The sequence below is a fragment of the Grampus griseus genome, assembly GCF_964374135.1.
Source record: "Grampus griseus genome assembly, chromosome: 13".
Classification (NCBI taxonomy): Eukaryota; Metazoa; Chordata; class Mammalia; order Artiodactyla; family Delphinidae; genus Grampus; species Grampus griseus.
This window is the reverse complement of record NC_139007.1, coordinates 28,790,763-28,816,078: the sequence shown is the minus strand read 5'-3', so window position 1 is coordinate 28,816,078 and position 25,316 is coordinate 28,790,763. Positions and strand designations below refer to the sequence as shown.

At 40.1% G+C, this 25,316-nt stretch overlaps 1 protein-coding gene across 1 annotated transcript in view; it reads right to left on the bottom strand.

Annotated features, from left to right (window-relative positions):
* The window catches only part of KLHL32 (kelch like family member 32), a gene marked incomplete at its 3' end in the record, with an annotated part of 186,161 nt that overhangs the window by 60,221 nt on the left and 100,624 nt on the right, over positions 1-25,316 (bottom strand). The window contains exon 5 of the mRNA XM_082669375.1: positions 20,466-20,681. Within this exon, the coding sequence (XP_082525501.1) occupies positions 20,466-20,681 (216 nt within the window). The remainder of the gene's footprint in view (positions 1-20,465; positions 20,682-25,316) is intronic.

Sequence of the window (25,316 nt, the reverse complement as noted above, 5' to 3'; positions counted from 1 at the left end):
AGAGCCTGGGATGTTAAAGAGCACTTGAGCAACAAAGAGTGGGGAGCCATGAGCGAAAGCGTTAATAGAATGAATACAATGCACAGACAGAATTTTTCCTTTCCAAACAGAGGATCAAGGATGCTCACCATCTTCTAATCCATGTCCTCAAAGGGAAGTTGCACTGACTATTATATATTGCATTCAAGTATACTATCTCATATATTATTTTATAATGCCTTAAATTCAAATAAACGTAAACATAAAACTTTAGCAAGATACCCTTTTAATATTATAAAGTTTCTTTAGATGATAAATGTGGAAAGTTTCCCTCCTGTATGTGAACAGGTGTTGAGACTTGCCATGTTAAACTACTGATACATAGAATCTCATTTCTTTAACATGAGTCATGTTAAAGCTCTAAATAGTGACATATTAAACCAGAATAATGACTGACATAGAGAGGAAAGTTCATATTAATAAATAAGTGCACAAAATTTTATAGCCCTGTTCTCTTCTTTGAGACCAAATGAAAGATTTCTGTTCAAAAAGGCAACATTCCTATCTAAAGACACCAAAAACTAGGAACATAAGATCAGGGTATGTTGCTCTACCAGAACAGTGAAAACGGTACAATGGAGGAATATTAAAAATTATAACAGTGCTCACTTGAGTGCTGTAATTAAAACTGTGTCAACACTTTGCTTGTAAAACAGATTTTTCAAGGGAGGTTGTACATTAACCATTATAGCTGACTACAAACTTATAAAAGACACAAAGGCTATTTTTTCCTCTAAGAAATATATTTCAATAGAATCAAATCTGATGTGGTCCCAGGTTCATATACTGTCAGAAAAAAAAAACTGACAGATTTTAAAAAGAATATTCAGCTTAGTAGATATGATAATAACACATATTCTTTCATTGTTCATTTAAAATTTTATGAAGCTGGAAGACTGACAAATGCTCTTATTTTCACCTTTAGCAAAAAATTTGTGCTTTGATAATACTCTGGTTTCTCTTCAGATTGTATAAATCTTTTACCTTTTACTAAAGATTTCCGTGGAAAAGAACAGTTATGAGGGGTTTTTTCAAGGGTTTAAAAAAAAAACATGATGTATACAACTTACCCTCAAATGGCTCAGGAAAAAAAAAGCACACATGTGTGCGTGCACTCTCTCTCTCTCTCTCTGTTTAGATATCTATTCTGCTATTACATATATCTACAGATATTTATAGATAGATATCTAGATAGTGAGACAGAGACAGAACGTATGATAAAGCAAACGAAGTAATTTACTTAAGAAATGAGCAAATCATATGGGTGTTCTTTACTATTCTTATTCTTGCAACTTTTCTATAAGTTTGAAATTATTTTTAAATAGAAAATTGAAAGAACAAAAAAGTGCTGATAACCATCTTTAATACATTTTTTTTTCAAAAAAGTACATACTGCCAAGCATCAAAAGCAGGAGCCCTTGCAACCAAGGATGTCTCTTTCCCGTAGACAGCGATAAACACATAGGCATGGAGGAATCACAAGGGAACCTGTTCTGAGGCATGCCACATTTAAGTTCCAGGTATTTGTGAGGACAAATACAAGTGACCTGAGTTGGTTCAGTCTTATAACACAAGGCGATTTTTTAAAAGGTAAATTGTGTGTCAAGATGAAGAGAAAACAAAGATAGGAAAAGAGATGAGGTTAGTATACTGTGATGCCTTTTCCACCTCGAGAATTGGCCCCCAATTTGAGCTGATCTTTGAAAAGTCAATACAAAGAACAGCAAGAGTATGTAGCCGACACTGGACCAGCCATTTGGCTTCTCATCTGTAAAACAAGTGAGTTGATGAGAGAGTCTCTTTTATCTCTAGTATGTATGTCACTTACAGATCCACCAAAAAGAAATATTTTAAAGTAGAATCCTCATATACACACTACTATATATAAAATAGATAACCAACAAGGACCTACTGTATAGCATAGGGAACTATACTCAATATTTTGTAATAACGTGTAAGGAAAAAGAATCTGAAAAAGAATATATATATATATGTATGTATGTATAACTGAATCACTTTGCTGTACGCCTGAAACCAACACAACATTGTAAATCAACTATACCTAAAAATAATAAAATTTTTAAATTGAAAGTTTGAAAACTTAAAAAAAAAAACCATAAAGTAGAATCCTCCAACATTCCTACAGGTGGGAGAGACAATAAAAATTAACCACTGTGGGGCTTCCCTAGTGGTACAGTGGTTGAGAATCTTTCTGCCAGTGCAGGGGACACGGGTTTGAGCCCTGATCTGGGAAGATCCCACATGTCGCGGAGCAACTGGGCCCGTGAGCCACAACTACTGAGCCTGCGCGTCTAGAGCCTGTCCTCCGCAACGAGAGGCCACGATAGTGAGAGGCCCGCGCACCGCGATGAAGAGTGGCCCCCGCTCGCCACAACTAGAGAAAGCCCTCGCACAGAAACGAAGACCCAACACAGCCAAAAATAAATAAATAAATTTAAAAAAAAATTAATCACTGTGTCTAGTATCCAAGTCACAGATTTCTATAGCACAAATAGTTTTTATAAATCTCTTTTCAGAAAAACAAAGTGATGGTTTTTTTGTCTGTAATTCTGAACTCAACAGAAATACACACACACGTGTGTGGCATGTGAAAGTGCATGTGTACACAGGCTCACATAAAAATAAAATAATCTCAGCCAAAGAACACACATTTCAAGTTTGTAATTGATTGCTTCAAGGTACTATTTATTTAAAATCCCAGAATGTGGTTTTATTTAGAAATGAAAATATTTAGTAAACTATTCACATGAAATTTTACCTCAAGACAGTCTTTAAATACACCACCCCCATATCTGGAATATACAAAGCTTTTTATATAGGAAGAATGTCCGACAGGACAAGAAAAACAATTAACGTCACCTATGCCAAAGATGCTGCAGGGAAAATGGAACCTATTCCTGTTCTCCTCACACTTGAGCAAAATACAGGAACAATTAGAAATAGCTTCCTATACTTGCCTTCAGTGGTCTCTGAACCAAAAGATAATACTCATTCATCTAATCATTGATAGCATCAGAGTATCATTTGAGGCTAGACTGATGGGTGAGAGTTCTAAGTAAGATATTAGTGATGCATATTTATTTATGATGACTTTCTGGGTATAAAAGGTAATGTGGTCAGTGAAATATTAAGCTTATATTGTCAGAACAACACTGGAAAATCAGAGAAAACCGATTTGGTCAATAGAAGAAAACCCTGCTGTATCCCATTGGCAACAGGGAGTAGAAGTGACCCTAGCTGGGTCACACCATGTCACGTTATTTTCCAGCTACTGCATGCATTGAGGATGCATTATCAGGGTGAAGTCAACTGAAAGGACAGGGAAATCCTGATGCTTTTTTCTACCGCTAATTGGTACATGCCCATAGATGTGCATATGACACAATGAAAAGGAGACAAGACTTTATGTCAAAAGACCTGTTTCTGCAACTTAACACATTTGAGCATTTATGAAAAACACAAATATACTGAGGCTCAGTTTCATCACCTGTAAAACAAAGATGATGTTGTTTACATCATAGGGTCAACATAGGATTGAATGAGATAACATGTGAAAGTGCTTGATAAACTATGACATTTAGACAATAAACAGAATTAATATGATGCAATGCACCACCAAGAGATGGAGCTAATCCTCAACTCAACTATCCTTCTGAATTCATGATAAAGCCAGCACAGACAATTCTTATACAACACAATATTGCACAATATTGACACAAATTTTGAGAGATCTCTGCAGTTGATAAGGAATTTGCTACACAGTATTAAACACTTCACATGCTATAAACTGATAATAAAAGCATGGCAGATAATCTGTTGCAGATTAAAAACTAGCCCTTATGATAAGCCTATTTCCACACCAATAAATTCAGTAATTCTAACGCAGTTATTAAAGGTGTGTGGCCTTGTTAAACCCCAGTCAGAGAAACATGAATGAATGAAAAGAGAGACACAGACATAAACCTACTTGTCTCTGTATAACACTCAGTATACATTCACTTTCTTTACTTGGCTTGAGTGTCCCATTAAAAATATTCGAATTCATGTCCATCAGTTCCCTCAAATCTCAACTCAGTTAACTTAGTGGCAAGGAAAAATATGTATAAACTAAGCTATCTGGCTTGAAAAAACTAAAATAACAATTGATTGAGTTGATTACTTTCTTCCTGTTTTGTTGCTGTAGGGTAAATGTTATAATCACGAATCTTTTCTTTTAGTTTTTTCATTCATCCACCCCTCAATTCCTTACTGAGTGCCCAATATCTGCCAGGAACTTACTTGGTGAGAAAGAAGATCCTCATTGGTACACATATATACAGTCTTCTTGCCATTCACTTTCAAGCTCTGTTAACACCATAAATCTCAAGCCTTACTCTTAACCTCAAGTGTCTTAACATATCCCTGTAAAATATACCCAGGGAGTATGAAATTAGGGGAAGAAAAATCCTACAATTTTGGAAGGTTCAGTCTATTGTAGGCAGATTTTCAGACACAAGCAAAAACCATCTTTTTATGTTGCCATTTCCCTCATGGGTGTTTTAAATATTGCTGGTACATTTTTAAACTTTATAGTTTTTTTAAAAGCTGTTTAATTTGTAAACATGCCCTGGAGCATCCTGGGGGCATCAAGCCTTTGAATATTTCTTTATAAACTGATTTAATAATAATGAACCAATTACAGGTTCACTGGCACATACACTCCCCACCTGAAATGAAACCTTTAATGACCAAAAGGAGCTCACAGGCTCAAGCAGCTGCCCCAGCTCACAGATACAGAGATAGTCAAATCCCTCAAACAAGTGGTACTGTGATGAATTTAGATGTTCAGGAAGTACCTATGCTGCATTTAAGGGTTAATGTTGGCAGCCTCCGAGTTAAAAGAAAAGAATCCTCAAAGGTCACTTTAAACGTTAATTTAGGGCTACAGAGTACAGTAATTGGAGTGGGGAACCCAGTACCTGAAGCCCATGACTAAACACGGTCAGAGGCCGACTCTACTATCAAGGGGATGGAGCTGGTGGGCTGCGGTGCCAGGGCCTACACCCTCGGTGAGTTGCGAAGAACACACATAAATGCCATGCCAACCACTGACCTCCTTCACTATGTGAATTTCACCCTGCTTACTGATGCCTGAAAAGAATACGTCACATTGCATTCTCCAACTTCATTTGATCACTCTATAAGTAAGTGGGTAACGCTGAATCCTCTATTCACACCTTGAAGCACCTTTGAGTATAATATACAAGTGATACTTCTGTCAAAGAAGATACATTTTTTTTAGCACAATGATGACACATTTTTGAGTGGGGGAAGTGGCTTAGAGAGCCAATTTATAATAGTCGTGTACAGAAAATGGGTTTGTGGGCAGACGGGCCCAGTGCAGGAGAACCAGTGGCTTGACAATCTCAGAAGACCTGTGAGCGGGGAAGGGGCTGCAATGGGTGAGGGAAGGAGTACTAGAAGGTAGTAGCCGTTCCAAAGGTTGTCTGGTGAGGAGGTGTGTATCTCAGTCCCAGGGCCAGCCACCCAGAAGGAAATCTGTGGGAATTATGAGAAATCACAGATCCAAGACATCTTCATAAGGTTAGGAGGAGCAATGTGTTGGAACCTTGAAGGCAGAGACAGAAGGGTTGAAGAGGAAAGAGAAACTGGGTCCAATGACTGCCAGCCCTGCGAGCAGAGGAAATGCCAGCCCAGGCCGGGAGATGAGGTGTGAGACACTCTGAGGACCCTCTGAAGGGGGACATCACTGCTGAGGAGATGCAGTTTCAGTGAACGGAGTCAGCGTGAGAGCACAGTTCTGGGAATGTGGTGGTGAGCTTATGAGGACATAGGGAAAGTCCTTGGTTTTGGGATATCAGTTTTCCACAACAGGTAAAGGGTTCAACAGGTTGGGGGAAGGCAGAAACCCAGTCAGGCTTGGACCAAAAACAGTTTGAAAGAATGAATTATACTTCAAGAAGAAATTCTTTGCATAAGTCTCATTAATTTGTAAACATAGTGAATCTAAAAATAAAATATAGATACCACTGTGACAAGTCACACTATTTTTTAAATACCAAAAAACTCTCTCTTGATTGACTGATACATTTCTCCCCATTTAACTTTTTACTCCCCATTGCTGGAATAAAAACAAGACATAACTAATCAGTAATTTTACTAAGCACCCCTGAGGGTGATTTTATGCATGCTATCCAGAAAGCTAAACAAAAATAACCATTTGTGGTCTAGTGCAGTGAAGAATCTGGTGAGACTATATATATATATATATATATATATATATATATATATATACACACACACAATCCTACTCTCATATCTTTTAAAATATTTTAAACAGCACTGTTGCTTAAATAAGGGCTGCATTAAAATAGTAACTGGGGGCTTCCCTGGTGGCGTAGTGGTTGAGAGTCCACCTGCCGATGCAGGGTACACGGGTCCGTGCCCCGGTTTGGGAAGATCCCACATGCCACGGAGCGGCTGGGCCCGTGAGCCATGGCCACTGAGCCTGCGCGTCCGGAGCCTGTGCTCCGCAACGGGAGAGGCCACAACAGTGAGAGGCCCGCGTACTGCAGGAAAAAAACAAAAAAACAGTAACTGGATTCAATGACAATTCATTTTTTGAGCCTCTTCACGTGAGACTGAATTATCGCTTAATGACTCTCTTTACCATTCAAAAACGAATAGCTTTTTTTTTAAAGCAAGAAATAGTGTGAAAATAGAACACTTGAAATAAAATTATAATCATTATGATACTGTCACTTTAACATCTATAGACTTAATTGTTTTACAATTGACATGTGAGAAAAAACGTCCAAGGCTAGATAGAAATATGCTGCTGAATGTTCACTGGGGGAAAAAAACCTGAAGACAACACAAATGAAAAAGCAGAACAATGATTCTGGCTCTTAGGTGCCTAATCTAGGAGACCACTATGCACAGCTTGGAGACAGAACTAAAGGTTTCCTTTATTTTTCTTTTTAAAAGGTATGCATAAAAGAAGTTGTAATGAGCTACACATTGTAAAGACTATTAGGTGCCTGCATCTTTTTTACCCTACGCTTCAAAAGGCAACAAGATTAGGCGCTGGGATTATACAAATTGAAATTTGCAACTTTTAATAACCTTCGTACTCCTGCAGACAAATATCTGTCTCCCTGGCTCAACCCCTCCCCCATGCTTCCCAAGAAGGGAAAAGGAGTCAGATGTTGCCCTTGGAAACAAGAATTCATCAAACTATTCTGAGACATGCTGCTGAGAGAAACATAAGGAGAATGGAGCCTTCAGTTCCATATATGCGCCCATTCTGAATTTACTAGCTTTGCTGGTTGGTGTAAGAAACAGGGCAGAACAACTGAGGGAGCTGCTGCATTAGCAAACTGGACAAAGTATCCCTGTCGTTTATACTTCCCCACTGCACAACCGGGATGGAAACATTTGCTCTATTGGAAGGCAGTGATAAGGATGGATTTTTAAAGTTTCCATTTTTAAGTGAAAATGAAAGAAAAATGCTCTTCTAGATGTGTTGTGCCTTTGAGCTCCATTTGAAAAAAGAAAAAAAAAAAGGCAGAGAAAGCTGCTGTGAAGGTCACCGAGTGAAAGAACTTCCTCAGGGCACAGAATAAATTAAATCCCAAGGAAAAAATAAAATGTGATTTCCAGAGTGTGAGGCACAAACTCCAAATGACAATGATTGACAGCCAAACTATATCCGTGCAATATCCAAGACTGCACGTTCTCATTTACCTCAGTGTAGCCAGCAAGCGCCCATTAAACATCCGTCTGATGCCCAAATTAACCTTCTTGGCAAACTGAAAGAGGCACAAACTATCATAATCAACCTTTCATTATCACAGCAGCCTCTAGTTAAAGGGTCAGAATAATTGTGCCATCAGAGCCTTGATTGTTTTCAATCAACAGACGGCTGGAGTGACAGCTCGGTGATGGAGGGGTCTGATGAAACGCACCAGGCCTAATCAGAGCAGATGAAAGGAAGGCATGATTGGTGCAAATGCACAGTCGTGCCTCTCCTTTTCATTTACAATCTGAAATTACTCTTAAATTTGTGGGGCTTTTTTTTTACCTCCCTTATGAGTACCACTGAAAGAATGTTTGACTTATTATGAGTTCTGACAGTGCAGAGTTATAAAACACAGGTAGAGTTATCAGCTGAGGCTTTAAGTGGGTATTCAGCATAATTCTAACAAATTCACTCTTGAAAAGCACAAAATGACTGAAAAGGCTTCCAATGACCTAACCTCTCAGTGCTGTTTGATTAACAGACCCATTCATTCTGCTGGCATTCTAAATGATGAGAAGATAAAACCGAGGGCAGAAATACCCTATAAATGTTTTCTCTCAACCCCTCTGCTCTGCTTACTTCAGTACTAGTTCCTCTGCCCCAAATCCTTACAGTTCTCGAAGAACACCACATTAAGACCTCAAAGAGCTCATCCATCAGAGGGTATGGATCAAGTAAGGGTGGTTTTGAGTTAAGAACATGAAGCTATACTGGGAACCACAGGGGTAGGAAAGACTGGAACCCACCAACCCTATGCTGATATCAAGAAGAATATTTGGGGAAAAGGAATAAAACTTTCTGTGATAGGCCAGGCTAAATTTGGCATAAAAGGGATTTGGAGAAAATTGAGACAATATACAGCTGCATTCATATAGTAACAATCCAGACTATAGACATTAATATCTTTAAAAATTTATAATGAATGAAATATACACTTGGAGTAGCAAAAATAAGTTCTAACTTCTATTTTCTTCCTTAATCTTAGGATCAACCAGCCAATAATGAGAGTAATTATGATTCAGGTCAGTATTGCAAAACGAAGGAAAGTTTTTTAGCTGCAAAAATTAATATGCATGCAACCTGTGGTGTGCGTGTGTGTGTGTGTCTACCTGCAAGCGTGTGTATGGTGTGAACCCCACCTGTATATGTGTAAGAGACAGGGGAAAGGGTAGTTTTTAACCTCTCTACTCAAAATTTTTACATAAAACTTAGGCCATTTTATTTGTTAGAATGTGAGTTGGAACGATACGATAAGGGTACATAATTAACAAAGTAAAAAGAATTATTAAAAACAGCCGGGGGCTTCCCTGGTGGTGCAGTGGTTGAGAGTCCACCTGCCGATGCAGGGGACACGGGTTCGTGCCCCGGTCCAGGAAGATCCCACATGCCGTGGAGCGGCTGGGCCCGTGAGCCATGGCCGCTGAGCCTGTATGTCCGGAGCCTGTGCTCCGCAACGGGAGAGTCCACAACAGTGAGAGGCCCGCGTACCGCAAAAAACAAACAAACAAAAAAAACAGCCTGGAATTTTCCATGCAATATTTAGCAAAATTTGTCCCCTCATAGCTAGACCTCATTTTATGGGTTAATTGCTCACAGCAAAAGTATTGAGAATGCACAAAATTCCCATAGTTCTACTTACATGTAAATATACCTCAAGCAGGATATTACTAAATCTGTCATATGACTTTCTGTAGCATTTCAAAGTTTTCATTTTGACTGTTTTTATAGGAGACAATTCTCAAAGGAAGATATCTGGCACATGGTTAAAACACAAGCATTTTCCAAATCCATCCTTGTTCTCCCACCAATTCCTTAAGCAGCCCATCCTTCAGTAGTCACCTTACTTCTCATGTGCACATAGGCGCCCCCAGCAAGCTTTATCGATGACCGGGCTCTGTCATCTCCTGAGGGCTTCGTTCTTCTCCAGAGTGGCACTGGCTTTTAAGGCACAACTTCCTTCTGCCCGGAAGGTAGTTTGTATATTGGTCAAATAGGAGTGGCTCTGGGATACTGACAGCACATGGGATTTAAAAGATCTCCTGTTCACAGAACAGGAGGATGAAAAGCAGGCCGACCTGGGTCAGTACCTGTTCTAACCTCTCGAATCCAAGAGGTGTGGAATTCATCATTCGAAAGCACTACACAGCCCCTCTACATGGCCTAAATTGTACAAGAGATGAAAAGAGCAGAAAGATTCTTCAGGGGACCTGGCAACCTGACAAATCAACTCCTTTGTTTACTCTTATTTACTCTTTCTATTGGGCTTCACTCCAGAGTATACAGTCCCAGCACTGGGCAGAATAAGAAATCACTTACAGCTCTCGGCAGGTTCAATGTCATTCTCACAGCCAAACAGAGGGACGCCTAAAGTCTATCTGTCTCTTAACCAAGCGTCATCCTTTCTGGATGGAGAAGTCTAGTTTTACTTTCAGCTGTGAGTAATTTTCCATTGTGATTGGCTGACCTATAGTCAATTTAGTATAATTAATGCCAAATTACATTGTAATTCACCTAGAATTACAAATTAAAAGCTATATTAAGAGCAAATGAATTAATCAAATTAATGATATTATGCTCACTTGTTTTAAAGTGTTAATAAGACAGGTTCTCCTAAAACATTTAAACGTCAGTGCACCATCCATCACTACTTCAATTACCTGATTTCCTTGTGTGGCCAGAGGAGGTGGCATGTGGGCATTTCTCATCAACAAGAACACACACAAAGAAGATAAGTGCATTCAGCCACCAGCTGGCCCAGCTCTTTTTAGCTTCTGTTCTTGACGCATAAGTAATATCTGTGCCACTTACTGGAACTGACTTGCAATACTTCCTGTCGGGACCTCCCTGGTGGTCCAGTGGTTCACCTGCCAATGCAGGGGACACAGTTTCGAGCCCTCGTCCAGGAAGATCCCACATGCCGCAGAGCAACTAAGCCCGTGTGCCACAACTACTGAGACTGTGCTCTAGAGCCCGTGAGTCACAACTACTGAGCCCGCATGCCACAACTACGGAAACCCACGCTCCTAGAGCCCATGCTCCGCAACGAGAAGCCACCACAGTGAGAAGCCTGAGCACCGCAACTAGAGAAAGCCCACGCACAGCAACGAAGACCCAATGTATCCAAAAATAAAGAAATAAATAATAAAATAAATTAATCATAAAAGAAATTAAAAAAAAAATACTTCCTATAGACAAAGGGGAACAATGCAAAAACCTGTGCTATTTATCTTTAGAACCCATCAAATATTTTTTTTTCCTAAGAGAATTTTTCTTCCTGGTTATGTTTTGTCTACCAGAATATTGAAATCTGTTTTCATTCCTCCAGTGTGGCATCTCAAGTAACAAAGAGGCAGTCAGATTAAGGAGAACCTCACCACAGAGAATGCATTACTCTGTACTGTGGACACAAAAGAAGTCTAAGAATTATCTTTATCTCTGAAGGCTGCCCACGATTACTCTCTTAGAATAGCCACCTTTCCCCTCCAGGTGTGTTGAGTTGAGAGATGTTCTTCCTTGTTTTCACTTGTAGCAGAAGTCCTGGAGGCAGGAGTGGGAGAAGCAGGGTGTAAGGATGTCAGTATTCAACAATAAATGCCAAGGCTTCCCCAGACTTCTCTTTGGAATATACACAAGTCTAGAGCCTCCAGGTCGTTCCACGGCTAAGTTTAGATCCTCTCCTCTAGAATGCCCAGAACAGGTGATCTCCATGGTCTGACGTGGCCAACTGGCATGAACACTGTGGCCAGCAAGCACTCAACTGGCTTGATAAGGACTCCTATAGAAATAGTTTGGCGATGCAGGACATGGGGCACAGGCTCATTTCTATTGGAAAGAGACTAACATTTATCAATACTAATGAATTAATATTTTTCTCCCTTTCTCTTAAACCCCATATCTAGGCCATCGCCCAGCTGTCAATTTCTGCTGCATAAATTTCTCAATTTCAATATTCAGGAATAAAATGAAGATATCATGATGAATCATTTCCATTTGTTCCATCCACACTCTAACAACAGTCTGCAGACTTCCCACCACGCAGTCTGTAGGGCTGCAGCAGAAATAACCACGCTCTAGGTTCTTCTTCACACTGATTTAAATCTCTTGATCAGATTTTTTTTTTTTTTTTTTTTTTTTTTTGCGGTACGCGGGCCTCTCACTGTTGTGGCGTCTCCCATTGCGGAGCACAGGCTCCAGACGCGCAGGCTGAGTGGCCATAGCTCACGGGCCCAGCCGCTCCGCGGCATGTGGGATCTTCCCGGACCGGGGCACGAACCCGTGTCCCCTGTATCAGCAGGCAGACTCTCAACCACTGCGCCACCAGGGAAGCCCTCTTGATCGGATTTTTAAGTGATCCTCCCTCATGGGCTTTCTCTTCCTGCTTTATACTTTATCACTTTATACCCTGAAGGAATGAAAAGTGGTTCCCTACCTCTGCCAGAATTCGCCATTCACTCCTTCTCAACAAACCATCTAGGGCCTCAATTTTCCAGGCTCTGATAAAGAAAGACCCTCAGCAACACTTCCTTGTATGACTTTTATTAGAGTCATTTTTGCAACTTCCCAGAGCTGCACAACAGGTGAAAGTGAAAATTGGTAATTTATTAGGAAACATATACTGCTGGTTCACTCATTATAGAGTAATATGACCACTTTGACTTTTGAGAAGATGTATCAGGTACTTTGAGTTTCTGTTTTCTTAGAGACTTGGAGTATTTGAAGAGAATACAGTGAGACCCACATTGAAACCGTACTGTGAAGGGAGTCAACCATTTATCCTCTGTGAGTTTCCATTTCCTCACTTGTTAAAATCTGGGTAATACTTGCCTTATCAACCTTAACAAGGCTGATGAGAGACTTGAATGAGACTATGTGTGCAAAAATGCTTAAAAAGTATAAAGCTCTCTAAGGACTGTAAAAATTATCATTGCTGCTATTATTATTGATGAACTTTTATGCCTAGCCTCGAGGTTTCTACCTCATGTTTAGCATATAGTTGGGTTTTATTTTTAAATCCCTGATAACCCAGGTAGCAGCAATATTACTGCTGGCTACCAATGCATAAGTAATATTTTCCAGTCATCTTTTTCCTTCTCACAGTAGCAACAACAAAAATATCAGTCTGGAAACAACATGAATCACAATGAAAATTAGAAGCAGAGAACATAAACATGTTATATCTCATAAATCACCTTGTTGTTCTGTTGTGCTCATTTAAGAAAAAAAAAAAAGGAAGGAAAAAGAACCATTAACTCATGGGAACAGCAGCACATAAATACAAGTCAGGTCTCCGTACTTTCTGATAATCACTGCCCCTCACAGCTACTTGACAACACAGGATCAGCTGGAGCAAAGTCCCTCTGAAATAAATGTGTCATGTGTCTCGCAAAGGCACATGCTCCAGACAAACGACAGCAAGGCCACTAGTCAAGCTCCTCAGGGATGAGTCCTCCCAGAGGAATCAGCTGCATGTAGATCAGGACGAATGCCTAAATATACACTCTGGCAGCTCCGAGCACCAAGCCCTGAAATAGCAGACACACTCAGTGTCCAGCTGGGGGCGCTCCAAGGATCAAACATCCTCCAGGCACAGCACTATTTGGGATGTGAACAAACTGCTGTTTATTCTCTTCACTAACATTTAGTAAAAAGGAAATGGAGATATCCTCATCACATTTGTAGCAAAGACTGTAGCTACCTGGGAGGGACTGCCAGAAGTTTCAGGAAGAAAATTGAGAAGTGGTACACATTTAATTACTTTAAGGAATGGTAAGTAAAAAAATAAAACGAGATATCATGAAGAAGCCCAGAAAATGCCTCTCCAAAAAAAAAAAAAATAGTAATGAGACATGCATAAATGAAATTAAACTGAGGAAGGGTGCAGATATGATGAAAAATTGCAATTTGGGCGAGGGGATGAGGGAATGAGAGTTCTCAGGTCACAGTATTTTATGCCATTTCTAGTTACCAAGGTCCTAGCATTAAGAATGAGGACACCACTTAGCGGAATTTTTTGATTAAATGGTCACCCGCAGTTTGATTTCTTTGAGGCTTGGACTGTACTACAGGGATTGACAAAGGTTTGCAAAGCTGTTTAGAGGACACATACAATGAACAAGAATTACCAATGAAAAGAGCACTGAAGAAAAGGCAAAGGGACACTGGGGGGTGTTGAAATGTCCAAACAAAAGGATTTCATTTTCCAATCCACCCATATCATTTCAACACGGCCAAAATTAGCACAGAAATCACTACTCTATTTGGCACAGGTCAGTCTCCACTGGGAAGGAATCGGGCGCAGGGGGAAAGAATAGCAAGTGGAAAGTTCCACATCAGACTCTGTAAGATCCATGATAGCAGGGCCACATGGGACCTTTCTGCAACCGACTGCCCAGAACCCATCACGCAGCAGCAGCAGCGGTGCTTGAGAGCACGCGACTGGCTGGAGTAGACACTCGATGACTCTTTAAAATGAATGAAAGATTGAATTTAGCACATGGAGCAAAGAGAGTTAGCAACATGACACAGGCATGAAGGCAGGCAGAGCTGGCCATTACCCCTTCAATCTGCAGGCACTACACCAGAGAACAGGAATGGCCAAACCCTTCCTCATTTCTCTTAAAGTCATGGGATTAATTTGATGCACCTCTCCGTCCACCACGCCCAAGTATTTTTGCACTTCTATTATGAATTTAGAAGCTGTGGACCAAAGTGGGAAAAACCCAAGAATTAAAAGACGTGAATTTGATTTCTAGCTTTGTTACTTCAGTTTCCCATTTGTGAGACAAAGCAAAGGAGCGCAAAGCAATGCGAGATGAAGAAGCACTCTGGAAACTGTGATGTGATATTCAAATGTGAAGTATTATGATAGTATTGTTGGACACACAGTACTGTTTGAAGTCCTTGCTTCTCCCTGGCCAGATGTGCATTTGGGACAGTTTATCATCTAAGAGATAAAAGACGAAAGCTGAGTACGTCACTAGTGTCCTCTATTTTCCAACTATAAAGGGATAGTAGCTTTTTGTTTGGGTTCACTTTCTGGGACTCCTTTTGAGGAAAATGATTAAATCAAACTCTAAGGTGGGTAGTTTGTGGAGTAGATAAAAGCCCAGGAGGGGCTTGTCAAAAAAAAAAATCACCGCATCTGAGGTTGTTGACTACTCTAAACAGTGTGTGACTTACGTCTCTAGAGATATAAAGTGAATGTGTTATTAACAGATGCTAAGGTCTGATCTTGTCTGACATCAGTGATGTGACCACTGAATTGTTTGGTTCTGTTATCCACTGAAGTCCAGGCAAAGTTAGACTCAAAATATAAGGAGGAGCCCTCAACCCAAGGTTAATAAAGGAAGAAAATCACTGACATATGTACTATCCTTATAAAATAGAAAGATAAGGACTTCCCTGGTGACGCAGTGGTTAAGAATCTGCCTGCCAATGCAGGGGACACGGGTTCAACCCCTGGTCTCAGAAGATCCCACATGCCACAGAGCAGCTAAGCCCACGCGCCGTAACTACTGAGCCTGCGCTCTAGAGCCCATGAGCCACAATTACTGAGCCTGCGCTCTAGAGCCTGTGAGCCACAACTACTGAAGCCTGCACGCCTAGAGCCCTTGCTCCGCAACAAGAGAAGCCACCACAATGAGAAGCCCACGCACAGCAACGAAGAGTAGCCCCCGCTCACCGCAACTAGAGAAAGCCCACGCACAGCAACAAAGACCCAATGCAGCCAAAAATTAATTAATTTTTAATTAATTTTTTTAAAGTAAGATAAGTCCTCTTCACTAAAAGTAGGAAGCAGTTAATAGATTAATAATTAAAGGTAAATAAAACTCCACATTCAGAAATAAAGTTAAGATAAATCTCTTTAACCTAATAATTGAACACTTTTATAAAGCTTTTTACCCCAGGATCTAGCTTCTAACACTGTGCCCAGCATAATACCCATTTGTACTTCCACAAACTATCCATTTTTAAATGTCCTTCTTGTTTCTGCCTCTTCAGAGATGAAATAATAATCCAGAGAGCTAGACAACGGTTTAAATTCAGAAGGATCCCTCCCAATTGGGGTTAGACCTGGAGAGGGAAATGGAGTTAGCTCACCTGTACCCTGCCTTACATTCCATGGTTTGGGGCATTTAGTAGGTGCTCAATAAATACTGATGGATGGACAGCCACACTTTCTCCCTATGCTAGCAAATATAAGAATTTACATTATATTCAGGTTTTTCTACAAACTGTACTCTCATGGAAAGTAATCTCCTCCTCATTCTCGGAAAGGAGAACCTGAGATATAAAAGGCGGAGAATGTACTTTCCTGAGAAAAAACAGATTAGCCAGCACTTCCTATGAAATGAAAACAGACCTAATATGTGGGAGTGGTATGGAACTGTTTCATGATTTCACTCTAAGTTTTAGAGCAGTACCCCCTGGCTCAGTAGTCTGAAAATATACGTTGAATCTAACAAGAGAAATTTAACAGGGCCCTGTTGAAACCAAATCCCAAGTCAAAGCTAAAACCCAAAAGCAAAATACAACAGTGGAGATTTGCCAGGTCACGGATGCCAGTGACCTCATGCCCCATGTTTCTTCCTCGGCTGATTTGCTCATTTTTTAGTCTCCTCTTTCCTTGAGCCCAATAACCAATTTAGTGTCTTTCATCTGCAACCTGAGAAATTGCTGGCCTTGAACCCTAAGACCAAACTGTTGAGCTGAATCGAACTGAACTTTTTTAAAAAAGGATTTTTTGAGGGGACTTCTCTGTCCTTATATATCCAAAGTGTGTATATGCTATGGAGAACAGTATGGAGGTTCCTTAAAAAGCTAAAAGTAGAACTACCATATGATGCAGCAATCCCACTACTGGGCATATACCCTGAGAAAACCATAATTCAAAAAGAGACATGTACCACAATGTTCACTGCAGCACTATTTACAATAGCCAGGACATGGAAGCAACCTAAGTGTCTATCTACAGATGAATGGATAAAGAAGATGTGGCACATATATACAATGGAATATTACTTTAGCCATAAAAAGAAATGAAACTGAGTTATTTGTAGTGAGGTAGATGGACCTAGAGTCTGTCATACAGAGTGAAGTAAGTCAGAAAGAGAAAAACAAATACCGTATGCTAACACATATATATGGAATCTAAAAAAAAAAAAAATGGTTCTGAAGAATCTAGAGGCAGGACAGAAATAAAGACGCAGACGCAGAGAACGGACTTGAGGACACAGGGAGGGGGAAGGGTAAGCTGGGACGAAGTGAGAGAATATGTACACGTACAGCTGATTCACTTTCTTATACAGCAGAAACAACACTGTAAAGCAATTATACTCAAATAAAGATGTTAAAAAAAAAGTGTGTATATGGGGCAGTATCTACATTACCTGTGAATATAAAGTGAAGTTAACGAATTAGACCAAGTAGTTTCAGGCTATGGAAGGGAGAAAAAAAATGTCTAGGGGGAATGAAGAAGGCTTCTGTGAGAGAGGACACAAGATAAAGTTTTAAAAGGTCAGATGGAAAAAAAGAGGAGACAAAAAGCACGATCTTGGGGGATTTCATAGGTTTCCAAATCCACAGAATGGTTATCATGGACTGCAGCACATTTTAGCAGGAAAGGGACTGGATAAGGGACAGCAGGAAAAAGTAAAAAAAAAAAAAAAAAAGTTTGTTCCCTGAGGATAACTTGATGGTTCTTATGACACATCTTTAGAGCCAAACTGCATGAAGTCTGGTGAATAGTAAAATATTGGGCCTTTTGCCAAATAAAGGGAATATCTCAGATTACATTATCAGTAGATTAGATAGTGGAAGAGCCACATGAGTAGATGTGTGTGTGTATGTTTGCTGCATTCTCACATAAGTTACCAGTTGCACATAATCAAACAGCACTACCCCTCCATCCGCTTTTCTATTACTTGTCCTACTTTGTGCCAATTTCCATTTTTCTCCCCAACACCCCTTGTTTCACTGTTCTTCTTTAAGACATGGGATAGGGATTTGTCAAAGTCAATGAGCACTTTATTACAGTGAGAATGTTCCGTAATGAACAATTCAGCAATTTAATGAGATTCTGTAGATCTGTCTCCAGCCTGTCCATCAAGTTTCACTTCTATAAAGCACCCTGACACTAATCCTCTGGCATACCCAATCTGCACCCTGGGCTGCATATTAGATTCTTCCATGGTATATTGCATTACTAGTATAACCTCAGCAAAAATGATGAACTTAACTATACTTGAAGCAATATAACTGGACTGATTTGATTTTTATCTATTGGGTTGAGTGTGAGGGAATTACTTATTTACTAAGATAAAGCAAAAACAGTTTCTTATTGCCTGCTGAATGACTAAATTGATAATATTTATGTGAGTCTTTTTTAATCCTTTCTTGAGGACCAGGTATAAAAAAACATTGCCTGCAGCAGAAAGCATCTTTTGAAATTCTACATTATAAAATTAGTAACATATTTAGAGAGGCAATTATGATAACTTTTTTTTTTTTTGCGGTACGCGGGCCTCTCACTGTTGTGGCCTCTGCCGTTGCGGAGCACAGGCTCCGGACGCGCAGGCTCAGCGGCCACGGCTCACAGGCCCAGCCGCTCCGCGGCATGTGGGATCTTCCCAGACCGGGGCACAAACCCGTGTCCCCTGCATCGGCAGGCAGACTCTCAACCACTGCACCACCAGGGAAGCCCTATGATAACTCTTATGTGAATAGTATGGAATTTTTGGGCCACTCACACATCTGTACATTACCATGTCGATATCGGGCAGTGCCTTCAACTGTGCCACAAGAAGAGAAGCCACAAGGATGGTTGGCTCACATCTCAATCAGGTTAATTAAATACAGAATTCATTCTAAGTCTTTGTTTTTCCCTTTGGGAAGGAAAGAAAAATTTGGCAGTTCCTCACTTTGAGCTGACCAGAGTAATTCTGATGATTTGTGTTTTCCATAGATAATTAAAATTCATACCAAAAACTCACCCTCACCAGCACATTTGACCTCTGCCTGAACAACCATTATGAGAAATACCTAAGAAGCAGAAAATAATTTATGGCTTGTATTTTTTCACTGATATTTTCTTCTCAAGACAGCGTGGAATACTGGAGAAATGAGGGCAGGTGTCAACAAATCTGGATGTGAAGGCTGGCTCTGCTCTGTAACCTTGAGGCAAGACACTGAAGCCTCGTTTTGCTTGTCTGGAGGATGGTATGATAACAACCATCCTTCAGGCCTGTTGTGATGATAAGTTAATAAGTCTGCAAAGAGCCTGAAAGGCCCTCAGTACACTGCAGGCCTTATTATCCTCACTGGTGGAAGCAACAGTGAAGAGGGAAGTTGCTGATTAAAGTAAGATAAAGAAAGAACTAAGGGAGGGTTTCCCTGGTGGCGCAGTGGTTGAGTGTCCGCCTGCCGATGCAAGGGACACGGGTTCATGCCCCGGTCCGGGAAGATCCCACGTGCCACGGAGCGGCTGGGCCCGTGAGCCATGGCTGCTGAGCCTGCGCGTCTGGAGCCTGTGCTCCACAACAGTGAGAGGCCTGCGTACCGCAAAAAAAAAAAAAAAAAAAAAAGAAAGAAAGAAATAAGGGAGAAAGGCACTGGGAAAATTAGCAATCAGTAGAATCAGATGCTGATAATTAACAGCTACCTATGACTCCATTTTGTCCAGAATTAAAGTATTCTCTGAATGTCATGTCATAAGACACAAGGTATTTATTGCCTTATCAGCTAATAGAAGACTTCATATTTTCCCTTGTATTCTGTATATAAATATTTTTCAAATGATCACGAAATCTTGAAAGTATGGCACCCTAGAAGTAACAGGATGGCTTAGCCACTGCTTCAGAGTAAGACAGACAGTATAAGAAGCAGTGGAAGATGGGCTCTGACTGTTTCCCAAAGACACCGTGTGAATTGTTCAAGGATAGTCACTGGGAATGAGCAGAAATGGATTTCAATTGAATAATCAAATTGAAAACACAAAACATCCTCCTGTCCGCTAGGCAAAGGGTATCTGAAAAGAATGCTATGTCAGGTGAAAAAGCAGGGCTTCGGAAAATAGCAATGAATGCAGAATGAACTAAGGAGGGAGATTTTTCCACCGTCAAGGGAGGAGAGCTTCCTCTCATTTAAGGTCCCAGCTGCTCTCTGCTGCAACAAAGAAATGTTTCTGAATTGTTTCCAGGAAAGCCCAGAATTTATTCTGATTCCATTGGTCTTAAATAGGCATAAATACCACTTTAACAATCCACCCTTCTCATATTCAGTTTAAGTAACTCTGTTTCGCAGGGGAATAAAAACCCTTGACTCTTCCTGATGTAACCACCTTTGGTTCTGGGAAACCACAGTGAGGGTGTGAGGAATCTCACCTGCGATTCCCTGAGTTAAGCTGAGTGGGCTGAGGCCTCAAGCCTCAAGGGCTGGTGTTCTCCAGTTACTTGCCCATCACGGAACACTGACTTCTAAGACTTCGATTCCAATGTGGACCAAACCAGACAAAATAGTTGTCATCGTTCCTCAACGCTTTAACATTTAATCATTCCTTTTAATCATGACTTCACGCCCAAAGAGGACCCATGCAGAGTGCCCTTACCTGCCATATCTGCTGTTCACTCAAGGAGGTCAGGCGGTCGCTCTTCAGGACCTCCTGAAGCAGACAATAAGGGAGCGTTAGAATGTCTTCTGGGCGACTCTTCAGGAGCTCAGAGAGATGTTTCACTAAGAAATCGATCACTGCCTTCTCCAACAAAGTGAGGTTAAAGAGGTCAGCAAGTCTGTACAGATCCAAGTAATTAAAGCTATTTAATTCCTGGTGCCAAAAAAAAAAAAAAAAAAAAAAAAACGGAGAAAAGATCTCTTAGAAATCAATCCAAGAAAGAGCAAGCAAGAAATTCAGACTGACTCCCTCAAGTCTGCATGACAGGAGTGGGAGAAAGGGAACTGCGCTCCACTGATAATGTAAACAGCAACAACATCCGCAATTATACAGCTCTGGGCAGGGAACTGTTGTTCTAGAATTTAACGTTTTTCCTTACTTTGCCCCTCTTAAAACCAATATACTTAAAGACATCTTAGAAAAGGGACTGAAAGGGGTTTCTGGTTTTACTGGCTAAAATGTTACTTTGCAACTTTTTAGAAACATTTTACCAAAGAAAACAATTTGTCTACCATATTTTACAGCTTTCAGGTGGTAAGTGTTTTCTACTAAAGATAATATGAGGGCAGGTAGAGTGGGAGCCATGACTAGATGACAAAAACTATAGCCCTACTCTTTTTCTAAAACTTCAAATTAAGTTCAAATTTGAGCTAAAAACAACCTATCCTGACTTAATGAGCTAAAACAAAGATTTTTACATGTAAAGTCTCAGGAAATGAAGACATCTCACAGATTCCTGTCCTGAATAATTCTATATTGAATCCACCTGAGATGGACGATTTATAATTGTTCTTTGCTTTTTGTTGTCCTCAAAAATTCAGGCAATCAATGACAATCTTTTCAAAGAGTTTCTATAGCAATGCTCCATTGTGGGGGGATTCTACCTGTTTCTACAAGTTCTCAAACTCAGAGCCAGAGCTCTAAAATAATGCCCCCAGAGAGCCAGGACACCTGTGAAACCTTTGCCTTGTAACTCTGCAAGAACCATAGTGGGCATGCAGGTTTGTTGATAGAAAACTTACCTATTTCAAGTAGATTGAGAGTGGGCTGTATCCTAGTTTTCCCTCATTTTCAACTTGCAATTATTATTACAATATTTTCTAGTAACTTAAGGAATGCAGAATACCATCAGATAGCTATTTTACTCCATTGATTTATTAAGTATTTTCAACATACTTATCCCTTTTCCTAGTAATCTAACAGTATTAAGAACTCTTTCTAAAATCTTTATTTTCTATTTTAATGTATCTGTTTCCATAAAATTTTAAGGTTTAAAGGAATATGTTCTAAATCGGCACTGTCCAACACGGTAACCACTAGCCACATGTGGCTACTGGGCATTTGAAATGTGGCTAGTGTGATTTGAGATGTGCTGTGTTAAATACATACTGAAAGCAAGGAGTAAGAAAAATAGAATATAAAATGTCTCATTAATAATTTTTACATTGATTGTATGTTGAAATGGTATTATTCTGAATATAGTGGATTAAATATATTATTATCATTAATTTCACCTGTTTCTTTTTACTTTTTAATGCAGCTACTAGAAAATTTAAAATTAACATATGTGGCTTCTATTAAGTTTCTATTGTACAATGCTGTTCTAAATAATGTATAATGAAGAAAGTGTAAAAACAGATCTCAGAGAAACAGCTGCAACATCACCACAGCTACCTGATTCTTTTGTTCATTTGTTTTGTTTTGTTTTACTTTAGATTCTATTTCTTTTGGTGGGAGATGACACTTTAATTACATTACTAACAGGAGTCAAGCCAGATGATTTCCGGAATCAGCCATAACATTTTGGCTCTTAATAGCTCTACTGGCCAACACAATTGAAAAGGAATAAATACTTATCTATAAAATGAAGTTTACCACAGTTGACCACTAAAATCCATTACAACGCCAATTTCTAAGGGTCCACTCATAGCCATTCAATTAAAATATCTGGGCTTCCCATCCAGCAGATTTTATCAAAGGAATACTACATATTTTGCCTCCAGCATCAGGTTTTTCAAGTAATGTTTAAACTTATTCTTCAAATCTTACTTTTTCCTATTGGTAAATTCTACTACGGGAGGAAAGAAGATGTAACCCTTGCACATGGAGCTTCCACAACGAACTTTACGACCATCTCCTCGGGATGAATACGTTATTTCTGGTCAATACATCTATGAAGCCAGTTTAACTGCTCCAGGACCCTGGATACGATTTCAGTGTCCCAGTAAGTCACTCTGCAGTCCCACAGACGCGTGATGGGGGTCGGGGAGCGATGTCAGTGCCTTTCAGGTACCCTGGGCGCATGCGCAAGCCCTGGTTCAAGGTCCTAGGGCAGCGCCCAGCCGCATCACACAGAAAGATGAGCATACAGAGGCGGAAACAAGCAAGCTCTGTAAAGTAAAAGGTGGACAGGCACAGCTGAGGAACAGTGTTTTTTTTCCCACTCGTTCTGTCAAAAAGACATATACGTCTATGAGTTTGGGGCTGGATTATGTAGCAGCAATCAAATATTCTTTATTAAGCAACTTTATATCTTTGTATAGAGACACTGGGTTTCTTCTGATTAGAAGCCTGCAACTTAAATACAGGCCAATTCAAAACTGCAGACAACCGGAGAATTAATTTAATACAGAATTTTAAAAAGTGTGCTTCTTTTCTGCTGTGTTTCTTTTGAATGTAATTATTTAATGCCTGCTTCCACAGTCCTGAAATGTTTTTGTTTCCTAAGGGTATAATTTTATATAACTCCCAAATCCAATCTAACACAGCATTTGATATTAGTGGAGAACTAAGGCTAAATGCACAAGTGTCAATGGCTAAGTGAAGAGCAAAGGGGAACTGAACTGACACATACCCGTGTACAAGAAAAACAGCAGTTAAAAGTCTGCTCCTGGACTTCCTTGGTGGTGCAATGGTAAAGAATCCGCCTGCCAAAGCAGGGGACACAGGTTTGAGCCCTGATGTGGGAAGATCCCACATGACCCGGAGCAATTAAGCCCGTGCGCCACAACTACTGAGCTTGCACTCTAGAGCCCGCGAGCCACAACTACGGAAGCCCATGCACCTAGAGCTCACGCTCCGCAACAAGAGAAACCACCGCAATGAGAAGCCCCGCGCACCATGACAAAGAGTAGCCCCCGCTCACTCCACCTAGAGAAAGCGCGTACGCAGCAATGAGGACCCAACACAGCCAAAAATAAATAATTTGTTAAAAGTCTGCTCCCTATCTTTACCTTTTCATTTCTCCTCTCTTCTGCTTAAAAACATAATTTCCCCAAATCTCCTGTGCTTTTTATGTATGTCAAAGGTTTCCGTTCCCCTTGCCATGCATACTTAGCACCTCGGTAGTTACACTGTGTAAACTGGGGAGTTGGGGGAAAAAAGAAAACCTTCCTTGAGGTCTTGATACCACAATATACGTTCCTCGTACTGGAGCCAACGTGTTTATGTGAGTCTTAAGCAAAATCATCACTTCTTGTTCTTTTGGCTAAGACCATATGCAAGCAAAATAATCACCAATAATGCTGCTTTTAAGGATTCCCATTAATGTGATTAAGGAGGTGGGAAGCAATGGTTAAACTGCATTAAATGCTCACCCATAATACTCTGCATGGAAAAAAAAGCATCACTGTTATGAAAGTAGTGCCATTATGTTTCTGGTTACAAAAAGTAATAAATTTGTCCATTTCATAAAATTCAGGAAGTACAAAGTATGGAAAAGAAAACAAAAATGATTCATATTTCCCCATGCAGAGATAATCACTATTAATGCTTTTGTATATATTTCTAGACTCTTTTGAAAGAAGTCTTTTATATATCAAAGAAAGAGAAAGAACAATTGTATTCAGGAACAGAACAAACTGTCAACAGCCATAGGCACTTGGAGGCAACCCAGGTTGGTGGAGAAGAGCAAAGGCCATAGAATCAGGTAGACCTGGTTCAAATCCAGTGCAAATTCTTATCGTTGGCTGTGACCCTGGGTCAGTCACTGATCCTCTGTTATTCCCCATTTACGAAATGGAGAGTTCACCCAGTTCATAGGGTCATTGTGGAGATAATGAAGCAAGAGCACTTACTGCACGGCTTGGCACATGGAAAGCAGACAGTAGATTTGGCAGGCAAGGAACAATAAAGTACATTTGAGCATTGTTGTTTGGCATCCATAATCCCTGATTCATCACTGATGCAAGGAGGTCAAAATAGAGAATGTGGTCCCTTTAGATATCAAAGTCTTAAATAAGCTGCACCATCAAATCAGGGAAAAGGAGCACAGCCAGAGTAAAAGCCATGCAATTGAGCTGTAAACTGATTACATGTTAATGCCTCTCACATCTATTTTATTAGCACAAATCTCTCTCCTAAGCTCTGAATTCATTTTCCCAACTGCCGATAAGAGGACATCTTCTCTTGGATATTCCACAGCTATACTGAACTCAACATGCCCACGTTGAACTTATTTTTTGCAAACTTGCATCTTCTCCTTGTTCTAGTTATGAGATTGTCTCCCTTCTCTTACATTCTGTGACACAGAAATCCAAGTGCCCAGGGAGAGGCAGTGGTTTTGAATTGAAGTTACAGCTCAGCAACAAGAAACTCTCGAGTGAAAGGAAAATCTTTTTCTTTTATTTTTCTAAGAAGGTTTCATTTCTGTCACACTGCTTCTCACTTGAAATTTCATTTCTATTCAGAATTATGGTGCATACATTGTTGTTCTTTGGGGAATCTTTTTAAATAGTATTTATTTTCCTCTGGTTTAGGGCTATTTGGCTTTTCTCTTCCCTTCTATTT